Source organism: Carcharhinus amblyrhynchos, chromosome 34 (assembly GCF_965287045.1).
Source record: "Carcharhinus amblyrhynchos chromosome 34, sCarAmb.v2.hapA, whole genome shotgun sequence".
Taxonomy (NCBI): domain Eukaryota; kingdom Metazoa; phylum Chordata; class Chondrichthyes; order Carcharhiniformes; family Carcharhinidae; genus Carcharhinus; species Carcharhinus amblyrhynchos.
In genome coordinates this window covers 9,659,449-9,673,786 of record NC_137357.1, presented here as the reverse complement: position 1 = coordinate 9,673,786, position 14,338 = coordinate 9,659,449, and the positions used below count along the sequence as shown (strand labels likewise).

Sequence of the window (14,338 nt, the reverse complement as noted above, 5' to 3'; positions counted from 1 at the left end):
TGTCCTTGAAGGTGATGGTGAATTACCTTGTGAAACCAATTCAGTGCCAGAGCCTTGATTAAACTGATCTTTTGGCCGTATGACAAGAGATATATTGGAACTACAGTAACAAACTGCATTTTTCCCTCCTCAGATGTACAGTTCCATGAACATCCGTATTGTGCTGGTTGGTTTGGAAATATGGTCAAATCGAAATCAAATCAACATTGAAGGAGGAGCAGGAGAAGTGTTGGGGCGTTTTGTCCAATGGAGAGAGAAAGACTTATTGCCTCGTCGCAGGCATGACAGTGCACATTTAATTCTGTGAGTGTTGAGTCTGTCAACTCAAATTGTGAGGCAGGAAGCTTGTTTCCCTGAGGGAGGCACACTTGAGTGTTTTTAAAGATGTGGTGAAAGTTCATTGATTTCTATCCATGACGCCATTTATGTGTTATCCCAACCAGAATTTAAGCTTGACCAAGAATTAGGGAATGTCCTCAGAAAGGGCAATCTATTGTGGAGAGGTTGCAATTAAAGGCTTTGAGTTAGGAGGGACTTTTTCTAAATGCTTTTCTAAATGTAATTCATCAGCAGGAGAATTGGTTTCAGGTGGCAGAAATGTTGAAGTTCAGATGTACTTTGTTCTGCTTCCTTAGAATTCAGCTAGATTTTCTAGTTCACTCTTTCCATTTATGTTAGGAAAGTAACCCCAATCTATTTTCTCCAGTTATTTGGCTGTTTTGAATATTGCTGGTACAGGACATTAGAATGGCTGATTTTGTGGAAAATTTGGCAGAAGAAATAGGAACACAAGGAGGCCTTTTGGCCCCTTCAGCCTGTTCCACCAATCAGTAAGGTCGCAGTTGATCTACTATACCAATTACATCCCCCCACTATACACACACCCCTTGATTCCTTGAACAGTAGGGACATCTGATCATCCATATCCAACTACAGTAGACAGTGCCAAAGGTTCACAACCCTTTGAATGATGAAATTTCTCCTGAACTCAGTCCCATATGAGAGTCCTTGATTTGATTTATTATTGTCACATGTATTTGTATACAGTGAAAATACTGTTTGTTACGCACTTTATAGACAAAGCATACCATACATGTGCTCACATATGAAGGAACAGCATTTTGAAAGCTCACGATTCCAAATAAACCTGTTGGACTTTAACCTGGTGTTGTGAGACTTTTTACTATATCATACATAGTGAAGGAAAGGAAAGAGTGGAGAATGTAGTGTTACGGTCATAGCTCGGGTATGAACGAAGATCAACTTAATACAAAGTAGGTCCATTCAAAAGTCTGATGGTAGCAGGGAAGAAGCTGTTTCTGAGTCGGTTGGTATGTGATCTCAGAACCTTGTATCTTTTTCTCGATGGAAGGAGGTGGAAGAGAGAATGTCCGGGGTGCATGGGGTCCTTGATAATGCTGGCTGCTTTTCTGTGGCAGCGGGATGTGTCGACAGAGTCAGTGGATGGGAGGCTGGTTTGCGTGATGGACTGGGCTACATTCACGACTCTTCGTAGTTTCTTGCGGTCTTGGGCAGAGCCATACCAAGCTGTGATACAACCAGAAAGAATGTTTTCTATGGTATTTCGATAGATGATGTGTGCCACCATAAATATTGTTCATGGGAGAGAATGAAGCATTGAATATAGGAAGATTTTAACCCACAAGCACCATAATCCATGTTTCTATTAGCCAGTATGGAGGAAAATACAACACATTTAAACAAGTGTTACTGTTTGTTCACTGTATTGCTTTCATATTTTTCAGAAAAAGGGGGTTTGGTGAGACTGCAGGAATGGCCTTTGTCAGCACCATATGTTCAAGGAGCCACAGTGGTGGAATCAATGTGGTACGGAATTATTTCTACTCACTTGCTTTTTTTTAAGAAAAATGAACTGTGAATCAAATTGTGGAAAGGACAGGGAATAACAACACCTCGGCTTCCAGTATAAAAGTTGGCAAATTATGTTACAGTTGTATAAAATTTTGATGAGGCCACATTTGGAATACTGTGTCTAATTCTGGTCACTAGACTACCAGAAGGACGTGGAGGCTTTGGAGAGAGTGCAGAAAATGTTTTCCAAGATGTTGCCCGGTATGGAGGGTATTAGCTATGAGGAAACTAGGATTGTTCTCCCTGGAAAGACAGAGACTAAGGGGTGACCTGATAGAAATTTAGGAAATTATGAAGGGCATGAATAAATGAATAGTTGGAAACTTTTTCCTAGGGTAGAAATGACAATCGTAAGGGGATAAGTTCAAGATAAAGGTGGGGAGGGGGGATGGTGGGGAGAAGATTGAGTGGAGATGTGCGATGGAAATTTTTTTCACACAGAGGGTGGTGGGGGCCTGGAATGCACTGCCGAGTGAAGTGGTTGAAGCAGACACATTAACAACATTTTAAGATTTATCTGGATAGACACATGAACAGGTGGGGTATTGAGGGATACAGGCAGTTGGTCTCTCCAGGACAATGTGATCGGCACAGGCTTGGTGGGCCAAAGCGCCTGTTTTTTGCTATGCTGTTCTTTGTTCTCTGTCAGTACTGAAACTGTTCTGGCAAAACTGTTTTCTGCCCATTTCTCAACAGGGGAGTGCTTAGTTGCTGCTGTATTCTTTCCTTGGGAACAACTGAGTTTGGGAATTCTGTGAGGTGAACTGTAGATGTAGACTCCGAGAATTTGTGAATACCAAGCACACTGCTAGCTCTTAGTGCAAAGTTCTTGCCCATGATACTGTGTTTATTTCCTTGTGGAACTTTGTGACAATATCCCATTCAAGAAAGCAGATCTGCTTTTTTATACAATTAAGCAAAATCATGTGTGTTACTTCTATTCAAAATTGGTAGTATGTTGTACAGTGTTGAAATCTCTTGCTCCTAGAAGGGGAAGAAAGCAAGCTGTCAAACAGGACAGTGCTCATCTTCAAGTCCCACACTTGCCTTCATGTTTTTCAGTGCTTTGAATCTTATACATATTCTGGAAATTATCTGTTTTCTTAGAGAGGAGTGAAAGGAACTTAATGCACTCTGCTCAGAATTGCTCAGCTGATCTTTCAGAGAATCTACTTATAATTTATATTAGAATTCCAGGGATGAATTTTCCCAAAAATTGCCTAAGGGTAGAATTATCCTGTTTTCACTTGAAGTGCTCCTGCCAGCATGAAAACGGAAGTTATTTTCACTGTCGCTGGCTGGCAGCGCTAAATGGAAGCCATCAACCTACCTCTCCTGTGGATCTCTGACTCCAGTGGAGGATAACTCGTTGGGAGTCGGGAATCACCTTCAGGAGAAGGTGATAGGTACTCCCTATTCACTAAATATTCACTTCAGCAATGAAGATAGCAGGAAGAACGGCAGCCCCAAGATTTCTCTATTTTGATGTGGACCAGATGTTGAGGAAAGGAGGGCCACCCTGTTCCCTGGGACAGGCAGGAGATTTCCAGCCCGTGTTATAGCAGCAGCTTGGGAGGCAGTGGCCAAGGCAATGAGCAGCAACAGCATGACTAGGAACAATGCTATTCAATGCTAGAAAAAGCTGAACGACCTCCTTTAAGCAGCAAGAGTCAGTTCCCACCGGTCTTCCCATGGCATCATAACCATGTCCAACCTCTGCTTTCTAACAATCAACGTTTCCAACCTTCAAGCACTGGCTACCAGCATCATCTTCAGAACTCCCCCACTGTTCCTTCCCTACTCAGTATCCTTCTCAGGCTTGCCCCATGTCTGACACAATGGCGTCAATATCAAGCCCCCATATCCACCTGGCCACAGTCTTAAAATGTCCACCTTCTGACCGCCACAATAAGACCTCATGACAGGAGAGAAGAAGGAATGATGGGCAGGGCCATACCAGAACTGCACTGTTCTATGATGCTCTTGGTGGCAGAATGGGACTTGTTGTCATGGTGCTCTGCCTGTGCTTTAAGGGCAGCACGGGTGTCATCGATCACCCCGTGGACCTGCGGCATCCTGATAATGGCATGGAGTTCTGTAGCCTGGGCATCCTGATTGGCCTGGTCCAGGTTGAATGAGATGTATTCCACCACGCGAGCATTCAGGGCATCCATGACCTGGCGGATGCACCTGTGCACAGATGATTGAGAGATCCCTGCTAGAACCTGGAAAAGAGCCATTGGCTAAAATGTTCAGGGCAACATGAATTTGGAGCGGATGTCCTCCTCAGCCACCTTTCAGTGCTAGGTGTGCTAGAACCTGGCACAAGTGTCGCACTGTCTCCATTCGAAGAAATAGTCATCTGCAGCCCATTATTTCCGACAGCTCCTCAAAAGTCCAGCGCCTCCTGTAGACCTCAGCTCTTCAGTATTGCTGTCTTCTTTCCCCTTTCTTGGCATGATGGGCGGCTGGCACCTGAGCCTCTGCAGCATTCCCCTGATTTTCCAGCTCTGGCTCCTGTAGTGCAGTGTCATGCCTGGTCTGGCCCTCACACTCTTGCCATCTCCTGTGTGCCTCAGTACCAGCAAGCAACGATAAGGTGAGTTGGCCTGGCTCCAAACCAGAATTCAACTTCTATTTGTGAGAATGTTGATAAGACAGAGAGTCAGTAATGTTATCCATCTTTTTCACTGTAGAATTCTCCTTCATGCCTATCTGGTGCTGAAGGCTGACCAACCCTGAGCATTATCCCCAGTGAACCGCGCCAGTGAGCTTGCACAGTGAGGCCAATGACCCGTGTCTCCTCATCTTGCTTCATGGCCTTACGTGCTCCTCATTCCTCCTGTCACAACACCTATGGTATGCTTCAAGATCTGGTCAAAGTGATGAACACTTGGTGGCCTCACACCTGTCCGCCTCATGGCCCCGCCTGTGACTGACTCTTGCCCTGACGCTTGACTTGGTGTTTCTCCCTGGGGAGAATTGCAGTCTCTTTAAAGTTGAGGGATCGGTCCTCAGAAGATGAGAGATAGGATGAATGAGAAAGGGCAGATCTAAATCTCACAGGTGAATTATGGCGCCTGGTGAATCCTCTTGGGTGAAGATCACTCCATGTTCTCTGAGACAGTTTGCTTGGCTGCAAGAAAGTGCTAGTCAACCGTATGATCTGGAAATTGAAGTTCCATCTGTCCTCTGTCCTCCACCGGCTCCACTGACCAAAAACCCGGCCCCTTCCAGGAAGACATGACAGCCCTGCTTCCTTCAGGGAGCTGACGGACACCCCTTGGTTTGAAATGCATGCCGAAGTTCTCTCAATTCCTCCATCTCACGTCGGCAGCATGGGGGCTCAAAATTGGGTGTTAGCAACAATTAGTACCCCTTCCTCAGCATCTCCAAAGGAGTCTGAAGGAGGTAGGGCCTTGCTGAGGTGCCTTGTGGATGTGTAGACCAGGTGTTTTATGCTGTGCAGCTAAGTATCTCCTCATGATGCCACAGATTGAAGGTTCACATCTGTGCTGGAAGGAACCCTATCAGGAAGTTCAGCTGCACTGAGTGACACAGTCATTGGTTCCAGTGTGAGTTTTGTTTGAAAGCTTGCCTGAGATCCAACAAGATTCTGATCATGTTCATGTCATTCAGTGGGATAAGGATGTGACCAGAGGGAGCAGCTGTGAGGCAGGGACAGAGAGCATCATCTTTCATGGGGCACCCTCTGACTGTGTCTGCAATGAGGATTTTTGTGTAATATCGGCTACCTGATCTTTGTGTGCACGAACCCTCCCAAATCCTCTCCCTCATCTGATGTGGGACAATCAATGAGGGGAGTCTCATGAGGTGTTCCAATGTATAGTGTAAAAGAGATATCAGGACCATAATCTCATAAATGAAGAAGGACTGAATCTTATGCCTCAGTGTTTCTTTAACCCTGTAATTTTAATTCATTTACTCCACTTGCTGTCAGTTAAGGGAGGACTTGTCTGAGTTCAGGGTTTCACCATCAAGCCAAGGTTAGATCAGACTGTGAGTGGATAACGGGTACAGGGATTTAGGTGGCCTTGGCTCAGAGATTTATACCGAGCTTAAAACTCAGAGCTTATAGAGGATGCAGAGAATCGTAGTTACAACACAGGTGCCTGAAATTAGCTAGGGTTACCTGCAACACCTCTGAAACTCCATGCGAACAGTCTGCCAAGACTTCCTCTTCCCGAGGTTACCCCTTCCCTCCGACTCTAACCCTGCTTGCCCCAGCTGAGACTCACAAACCCCCCGGAGCAAAGCAAAGAATTTTTAAAGTGTTCACTTAACTCCTTGCTCCCCCTCAGATGCCAGGTATCTGTGAAAAAGCAGCGCCAAATTAATAGAAGTTATAAGATGATGACGGGGATAGACAGAGTGGACATTCAGAGACTATTTTCTCGGGTGGATGTAGTTGTTACGAGGGGGCATAACTATAAGATTCATGGTGGGAGATGCAGGAGGGATGTCCAAGGTAGATTCTTCACTCAGAGTGGTTGGGGTGTGGAATGCAATGCCTGCTGTGATAGTGGAGTCAGACACTTTCAGAACTTTCAAACCGTTATTGGATAGGCACACGGAACACACCAGAATGATAAGGAGTGGGATAGCTTGATCTTGGGTTCGGACATAGCTTGGCACAACATGGAGGGCCGAAGGGCCTGTACTGTGCTGTACTGTTCTATGTTCTAAGTTACGCCCACGAGACCTCTGACAGAGATGGCAGGTGTGTGACAGGTGGCCGCTGACCAGGCTGTCCAGCCCACCAATTACATAGAAATGAGATGTTTTGAATAATGTTCAGGTTGCGTCCCACTCTGGCTGACGCTCCATTCAGCAGGAATTCCCACAGGCTGCCTGAGGATGCTGGAGAATTCTGCCCTCTGTATCAGTTCAGGCGACAAAACGGGTGCGATTTATGCCGGCATATCTAATCTTCCTGCATTGAGTTATTTTTTTGGGGGTGTGGTGAGTTTTGCTGTGCTTTGGAAAAGACCCTTTTTAAATGGAAACCCTAACTCCATGGACATTGATGGCATGTTCCCCACTCCACCCCAAACTGGCATTGGAGCCCTCCCAATGGGTCCCCTTTATGCTCTGCTCTCTTCATGACCCCTCCACTTCATTCCCATTGCTGTCTGGGAGTGCTAACCTTGGCACTGCCACCTTGGCACTGTCAGGGTGCCAGAGGCAGTGCCCACATCCGCAATCCCTCGAGACATCAATGGCCTCCGGACCCCCAGCGTGGCCATCACGACTGGTGTCTGTTTTTGGACGCTTGTACTGATTCGTGCTGGGTTCCCGTTGTACGGAAGGGAAGGAGAATTCTGGGAGCCGGACACATCCGGCTTTAAACTGACAAAGCATGTTTAACTGAATGTTTACATATGCTGATCTGGTTGAGGGCGGGAACTGATTACGTTGGGGTGCAGGGGTGAGGAGAATCTCAAAGGGAGTTCTCACCTGCATGAAATGTGCTAGGCCCCTCTTCTGCGATTTTCTGACTGTGTGTGGACTTCGTGCAATCATATGGGGCCGCAGACTCGTCCCCCACCCCCGATTTCTCTTCACTCCTGTCCTCTGTTTGCTTTTCACCTGTTTTAGACAGAAAGGTGCAGTGATTAAGACTAGTTTCCTGAAGCCACGGGCTACCTTGAATCTGCTCCCTGAGAACAGAGCATTGGATCAATATTGCTGATATTTGTTATTCAATCACTAGCCCTTGGACGGCACAGTAGCACAGTAGTTAGCACTGCTGCTTTACAGCTCCAGGGACCTGGGCTCGATTTCCAGCTTGGGTCTGTGTGGAGTTTTCACATTCTCCTCGTGTCTGCGTGGATTTCCTCTGGGTGCTCCAGTTTCCTCCCAAAGTCCAAAGATGTGTGGGTTAGGTTCATTGGCCATGCTAAAAATGGCCCCTCAGTGTCATGAGATGCATAGGTTAGAGGGATTAGTGGGTAAATGTGTAGGGATATGAGGGTAGGGCCTGGGTAGGTTTGTGGTCGGTGCAGACTCGATGGGCTGAATGGTCCCCTTCTACACTGTAGGGTTTCTATGATTCTATTTCTATGAGTCCTCTGGATGGACAATGATATAATTCTTCTCCAGCTCCTCTTGCAAGGAGCCTGCCATAACCACAGTGGGATGACCACAACCAAAACCTGAAAATTCTTAAGAACTCTTAATAACAAGTGTTTTATTTAAAAAAAGATCCTAATAATATGTTTGTTTATTTCTTCTCACAATATGTGCATTGCAGGTAAGGTAGGCCCAAAGGATTTCTCAACTCAAGCTTTTGTGTGGGTTGATTTGAACCACAGCAGTCAGTGTGGTGATGCTATTCTCAAAGTGGCGTTGAGTAGGAAACATGTTGAAGTCAGGGTGATGTGAGACTTAGAGGAAATCTTGAAGGTGCCAATATCCCATTGCTCTGCCTTCTGTGTAGTGGAGACTGTGGGCTAAAGGATGGTGTTGAATTAAGACTGACCAGCTGCTTCAGTCTGTGGAGGGCACTCTGCAGCCACAATGTGTTGGTGGTGAAGCATATTGATTTGGTGGCAGGGGTGCCAATCAAGTGGACTTGTTTGTTATGAATATTTTAGGTTAATATAGAAACTAGAAGCAGGAGGAGGCCATTCGACCCTTCAAGCCTGCTCCACCATTCATTTTGATCATGGTTAATCATCAAATTCAATATGCTGATCCGCCGCCACCTCTCCCCATCTCCCTTGATCCCTTTAGTTCCAAGAGGTTTATCCAATTTCTCCTTGAAATCAGACAATGTTTTGGCCTCAACTATTTCTGTGTTAGTGAATTCTACACATTCACCACCCTCTGGGTGAAGAAATTTCTCACCTCAGTTCTAAAAGGTTATCCTCTTATCCTCAAACACTGACCTCTAGTTCTGGACTCCCCCACCATTGGCAACATTCTTTCTTGAACCTACCCTGTTAGAGTTTTATAAGTTTCTATGAGATCCCCTCTCACTCTTCTAAAAGAGTGCAATTCTAACTGACTTTGTCTCTCTTCATATGACAGACCTGCCATCCCAGGAATTAGCCTGGTAAACCTTTGTTCTACCCCTTCTATAGCAAGGACATCCTTCCTCAGATAAGGACACCAAAACTGCACACAATACTCCAGCTGTAGCCTCAACCAACGCCCTATACAATTGCAGCAAAACATCCCTATCCCTCGACTCAAATCATTTTGCTATGAAGGCCAACATACTATTTGCCTTCTTTACTGCTTGCTGTACCTGCGCGCTTACTTTCAGCGACTGATGCACGAGGACTCCAGGGTCTCGTTGAATGTCCACCTCTCTCAATTTACACCCAGTCAAGTAATAATCTGTCTTCCTATTATTGCTACTGAAGTGGATAAGCCCATATTTATGTAGATTGAGGAATTAGTTTCTTTCATTATTCTCTTGTGATGATCTCCTTGGTTTACTAAATATCCTGAAACTATATATTTCGTTTGAAGTGTGGAGGGTGGGTGGAGTGGCAGCATTCATGCTTCTGAAGTTTTTGGTCTTAATTGCCATGGTTTTGAATTTTTGGTTTATTTTCTAGTATTCGCAAAACATTCTCTATTTTGCATCCATCGTTGCTCATGAGCTGGGCCATAACTTAGGAATGAACCATGATAATGACCGGAAATGCAATTGTGAAGCAAAAGCTTGCATAATGAACGCTGGAGCCACGTAAGTACTTGACTCAAAAGCCCCTCCTGCATGAACCGTGCCTTCTGTGTTGGTGACTGTTATAATCCTGATCAGAAACTCCCCAAAGTGTTTTATGAAGTCTGCCTGGATTGTAAGATTTGTTATTTGAATTTGGTTAAGATAAGCTTGAGATGTTTTACTTCTAAAGGCTAAACCTCTATTCTTGCCCTGATTTACCCTGCCATTGATAGACCTCAACAAGTTTCACACCTACTTATCAAGGAAAGTGTCGGGGTTTTTCAGAGGCCATGAATGAAGCTGAACTTTCGCGAATATGAAGACTCACGGCACAGAATCCTGGTGAAAGACAGTTCTTTATTGACCAATGCATGCCAGGAGAGAAGGGCTGTGCAGTCCAGCCAACCGTCTTTTGAATAGTTCAATCATTATTAGTAAAAGACATGTCCCTTGGCCAATTACAGATATTTTCTGACAGCATAGAAGAAGTAATTTCTAACAGTTTCTGCCTGACATCCCCACGGCTACCTGTTCTGGACTCTTATCTAGCCTATTCATTAAGCTGTCTGATTCAAATGACCCACCAGGGAGCTTTTATCAAACAAAGTGAAGTAGGGAAAGGGTTAATGCATTTTATACCAAGAATATGTCACAAACATAATCCTTCCTCATGGCTGATCTCCTTTAGCTTATATTAATGCCAGGAGCAGTAGAAGTTATTTGTTCATGTATTACATGCTTTAACTCTCAGTTTTATAAAGACAGACAGTTTAACATGGCTGTTATTTTGTAGACTTTGCAAATCTTACCTGTTTGTGTTAGTTGGACATGGTTACACAAATAGTAGTTTACAGTACTGGCTTTTGACAGCTGCTGATGGCAGATTGCGATACTGGCTTTTAACAGGAAGAGTCCTGCTGGGACAGCGCGATCACACAAGTAACTTCAAAGACAGGGATGCTGGTACTGCTGCAGAAGGGTTTTGAAACGTGACCGGATGAAGCCTGTGTCATGACTGCAGCTGCCAGCTGGACAGTAATCTCTGGTCAACTCTGAAGCTAAATGATGACCAGGGAAGGAAGACCTGGAGGTCTGGCAGGAATTGGAACTTTGAATCGTGATTACTGCTGGAGCTCATAATGTATAAATTCCCAATTATGTTTGTGTTCTATGAGAAGTCTAGTAGTCCATTGTAAGGAACCAGTTCTCCCAAAACTCTGGAATAAATGCCAGAGTTTTGAAATAAAAGCTACTGTACTTTGACTCACTAACAGTCTCAGAGGTATTCAAAACCCTTCTGCAGAAGTACTGGCATCCTTGTCTTTGAAGTTACTTGTGCGATCGTGCTGTCCCAGCAGGACTCTTCCTGTTAAAAGCTGGTATTGTGATCTGCCATCAGCAGCTGTCAGAAGCCGGTATTGTAAACTACCATCTGTGTAATGATGTCCAACTAACACAAATAGGTAAGATTTGCAAAGTCTACAAAATAACAGCCACAGTAAACTTCTGTCTTTATAAAAGTGAGAGTTAAAGCATGTAATATATGAACAAATAACTTATATTAATGCCAGGAGCAGTATAAGCTCAAGGAGATCAGCTCTGAGGCAGGGTTATGTTTGTGACATATTCCAGGTACAAAATGCATTAACCCTTTCCCGACTTCAAAAGTTTATTTAAAAATACAGTTAACACATAGAATGAAAATTAGCAATAGCTTTTATCAATTATAAACAAAAAAAAACAACCATTATACTGTATAAACGTTAACAGCAGATTCCTGTTCCAGTGCCACAAAACTTCGTTATAAACATAGCTCTGCCACAGGTTTAATACAGAAAACAAGGATGCTCACATGATGCTGTTGAATTCTGCAGCTTTCTCCACACACAGACACACACACACACACACACACACACACACACAGACAAGCTTGAAGTCAGAACTGCTTCCTAAAACACCAGGTTGAGAGAGATCGAACACTGCATCCAACCTGAAGTAAAACGCCTTCTAACTGAAACAGCAGCCTGCAGCTTGAAAACCAAGACAGCCCCTGAATCTGAACAAGACTGAAAGGAAAATAACTCCTTTCACCTGATCTATCCATCCTTCTTCCTCCAACAATTCAGGACCAAAAAATGTATTAGACTTAGAGTAAGAAATAAACAAAACCCCGTTTCAATCATTTAAGCAGCAGCACGAGAAAGACAGAGGCTGAGGGAACACCTCATTGTGGTTTACTAAATTATGAGAGGCATATTCAGGGTGGATAGTCGGAGGTTTTTCCCAGGGTGCAAGTATCAATTACAAGGGGGCACAGGTTCAAGGTCAGAGGGGGAAAGTTTAAGGGAGATGTGTGGAGGAAGTTTTCATGCAAAGAGTAGTGGGTGCCTGGAACGCGCTGCCAGAGGAGATGGTGGAAGCAGGCATATTAGCAACATTTAAGAGGCATCTGGATGGGGACATTAATAGGGAGGGAATAGAGGGACACGGACGAAGGAAGGGCAGAAGATTTTCTGTTTGGTCAGGGTATCATAGTCGGCATAGGCATGAAGGGCTGAAGAGCTTGTCCCTGTGCTATACTTTTTATTTTTTCTTTGTTAATAAAAGATTTCTAAGCAGGCAGCTTGGTGCCTGCTTATAACTGCAGAGAACATGATTAAAAATATCGTTCTTAAAGGTGCAGTAGCATCACAGTGATATCAGTATATCACTTGCCTGGTAGGTGTCTAGTTGATGCACTGCACTTCTGTTGGGTTGATGCGATGCAAGCTGACTTTGAAATGATGATCTAATTTTTTATTTGGTTTGTAATGACTGATTTCTGGATTTCTCATTCTGTCACAGAGGTGCCACAAACTTCAGCAGTTGCAGTGCTGATGACTTTGAAAATATGATCTTAAATCGAGGGGGTTCTTGCCTGTTGAACATTCCAACACCTGAGGAAGAATACAGCCCCCCCTACTGTGGCAACAAACTGGTCGACACTGGAGAAGAATGTGACTGTGGGTCACCGAAGGTCAGCTGTAAAGTTACATCGTTCATTCCTCTTACGCTCAAGTTATTCCTAATAGATTGTGATTATGTTGATGAATTGATACTGGCCCCAACAATATTTCTGCAATGGTTCCCCATGTTCTTTCACTCTTGACCTGAAGATGATGGACTGATGAAGAAAATTATCTCGAATTGCAACGGGATCTTGATCAATTGGGCCAGTGGGCTGACAAATGGCAGGCGGAGTTTAATTTAGATAAATGCGAGGTGATGCATTTTGCTAGATTGAACCAGGGCAGGATTTACTCAGTTAATGGTAGGGTGTTGGGGAGAGTTATAGAACAAAGAGATCTAAGGGTACATGTTCATAGCCTCTTGAAAGTGGAATCAGAATGGTGAAGAGTGGTGGGCAGAGTGGTGAAGAAGGCATTCAGCATGCTTGGTTTCATTGGTCAGGACATTGAATACAGGAGTTGGGATGGCTTGTTGAAGTTGTACAAGACATTGGAGTACTATGTACATTTCTGGTCACCCTATTATAGAAAGGATACTATTAAACCGGAAAGAGCGCAGAAAAGATTTACTTGGGATGCTTTTGGGACTTGATGGTTTGAATTATAAGGAGAGGCTGGATAGACTGGGACTTTTTTCTCTGGAGCACAGGAGGCTGAGGGGTCATCTTACAGAGGTCTATAAAATAATGAGGGGTATAGATCAGCTAGATAGTCAATATCTTTTCCCAAAGGTAGGGGAGTCTAAAACGAGAGGACATAGGTTTAAGGTGAGAGGGAAGAGATGCAAAAGGATCCAGAGAGGCAGTTTTTTCAGAGGGTGGTGAGTGTCTGGAACAAGAATGAAAGGGATGGATAGGGTAGAGGTAGAGAGATTCTTCCCGCTTAGAAAGGATAGCAGGACTAGAGGGCACAGCCTCAAGATAAGCGGGGGGCAGTTTCGATCGGAGTTGAGGAGGAACTTCTTCACTCAAAGGGTGGTGAATTTCTGGAATTCTCTGCCTGTTGAAGTGATGGAGGTTACCTCGCTAAATATATTTAAGTCACGGGTAGATAGGTTTTTGACAGACAAGGGAATTAACGGTAATGGGGAGAAAGCAGGAAAGTGGAACTGATCCACTTCAGATCAGCCATGATCTTATTGAATGGCGAAGCAGGCTCGAAGGGCGAGATGGCCTACTCCTGCTCCTATCTCTTATGTTCTTAAGCTGCCAGAGGTAGTAGTAGAGGTGGGTCCAATTTTGTCTTTTAAAAAGCATTGAGACAGTTACATGGGTAAGTTGGGTATAAAGGGATACGGGCCAAAGGGACTAGCTGAGCGTTTTTAAATAAAAAGGGCGACATGGACAAGTTGGGCCAAAGGCTGTAAACCTCTATGACTCCTGGTTATGATTGTGGTGTCCTCTGCAGCTCTCTGCTGTTTCAAGCAAATCACTCTTACTTTCCTGTGTCCCCAAGATTGCCCCTGTAATTGTAAATTGGTAATTGTTGGTGCTTCAGACCAGTTGCTCAGTTGGACATGAGGGACATAGCTGTCATTATTTGCCAGTTAAGAATAACTAGCAGACCTATGATAGAATCTGCGATGATTGTGCTGTATGTATTTCAGAGCTGCAGGTGGGAAATTGCCAATTGACACCTGAAATAATGTGCAATCTGAAATAGTCAGCATCATACCATGGATATAAAATCACAGGAATAGAGAGTAACTTAAGATATTGGAGCTCTCTCCAGTGGAGCA

The 14,338-nt window shown here is 44.4% G+C and overlaps 1 protein-coding gene across 2 annotated transcripts in view; it reads left to right on the top strand.

Annotated features, from left to right (window-relative positions):
- The window catches only part of LOC145361175 (disintegrin and metalloproteinase domain-containing protein 9-like), a 141,765-nt gene that overhangs the window by 76,337 nt on the left and 51,090 nt on the right, over positions 1–14,338 (top strand). For both annotated transcript variants that reach the window (XM_080216796.1, XM_080216795.1), the window contains exons 9-12: positions 134–303; positions 1,767–1,848; positions 9,483–9,613; positions 12,437–12,608. In XM_080216796.1, the coding sequence (XP_080072922.1) occupies positions 134–303; positions 1,767–1,848; positions 9,483–9,613; positions 12,437–12,608 (555 nt within the window). The remainder of the gene's footprint in view (positions 1–133; positions 304–1,766; positions 1,849–9,482; positions 9,614–12,436; positions 12,609–14,338) is intronic.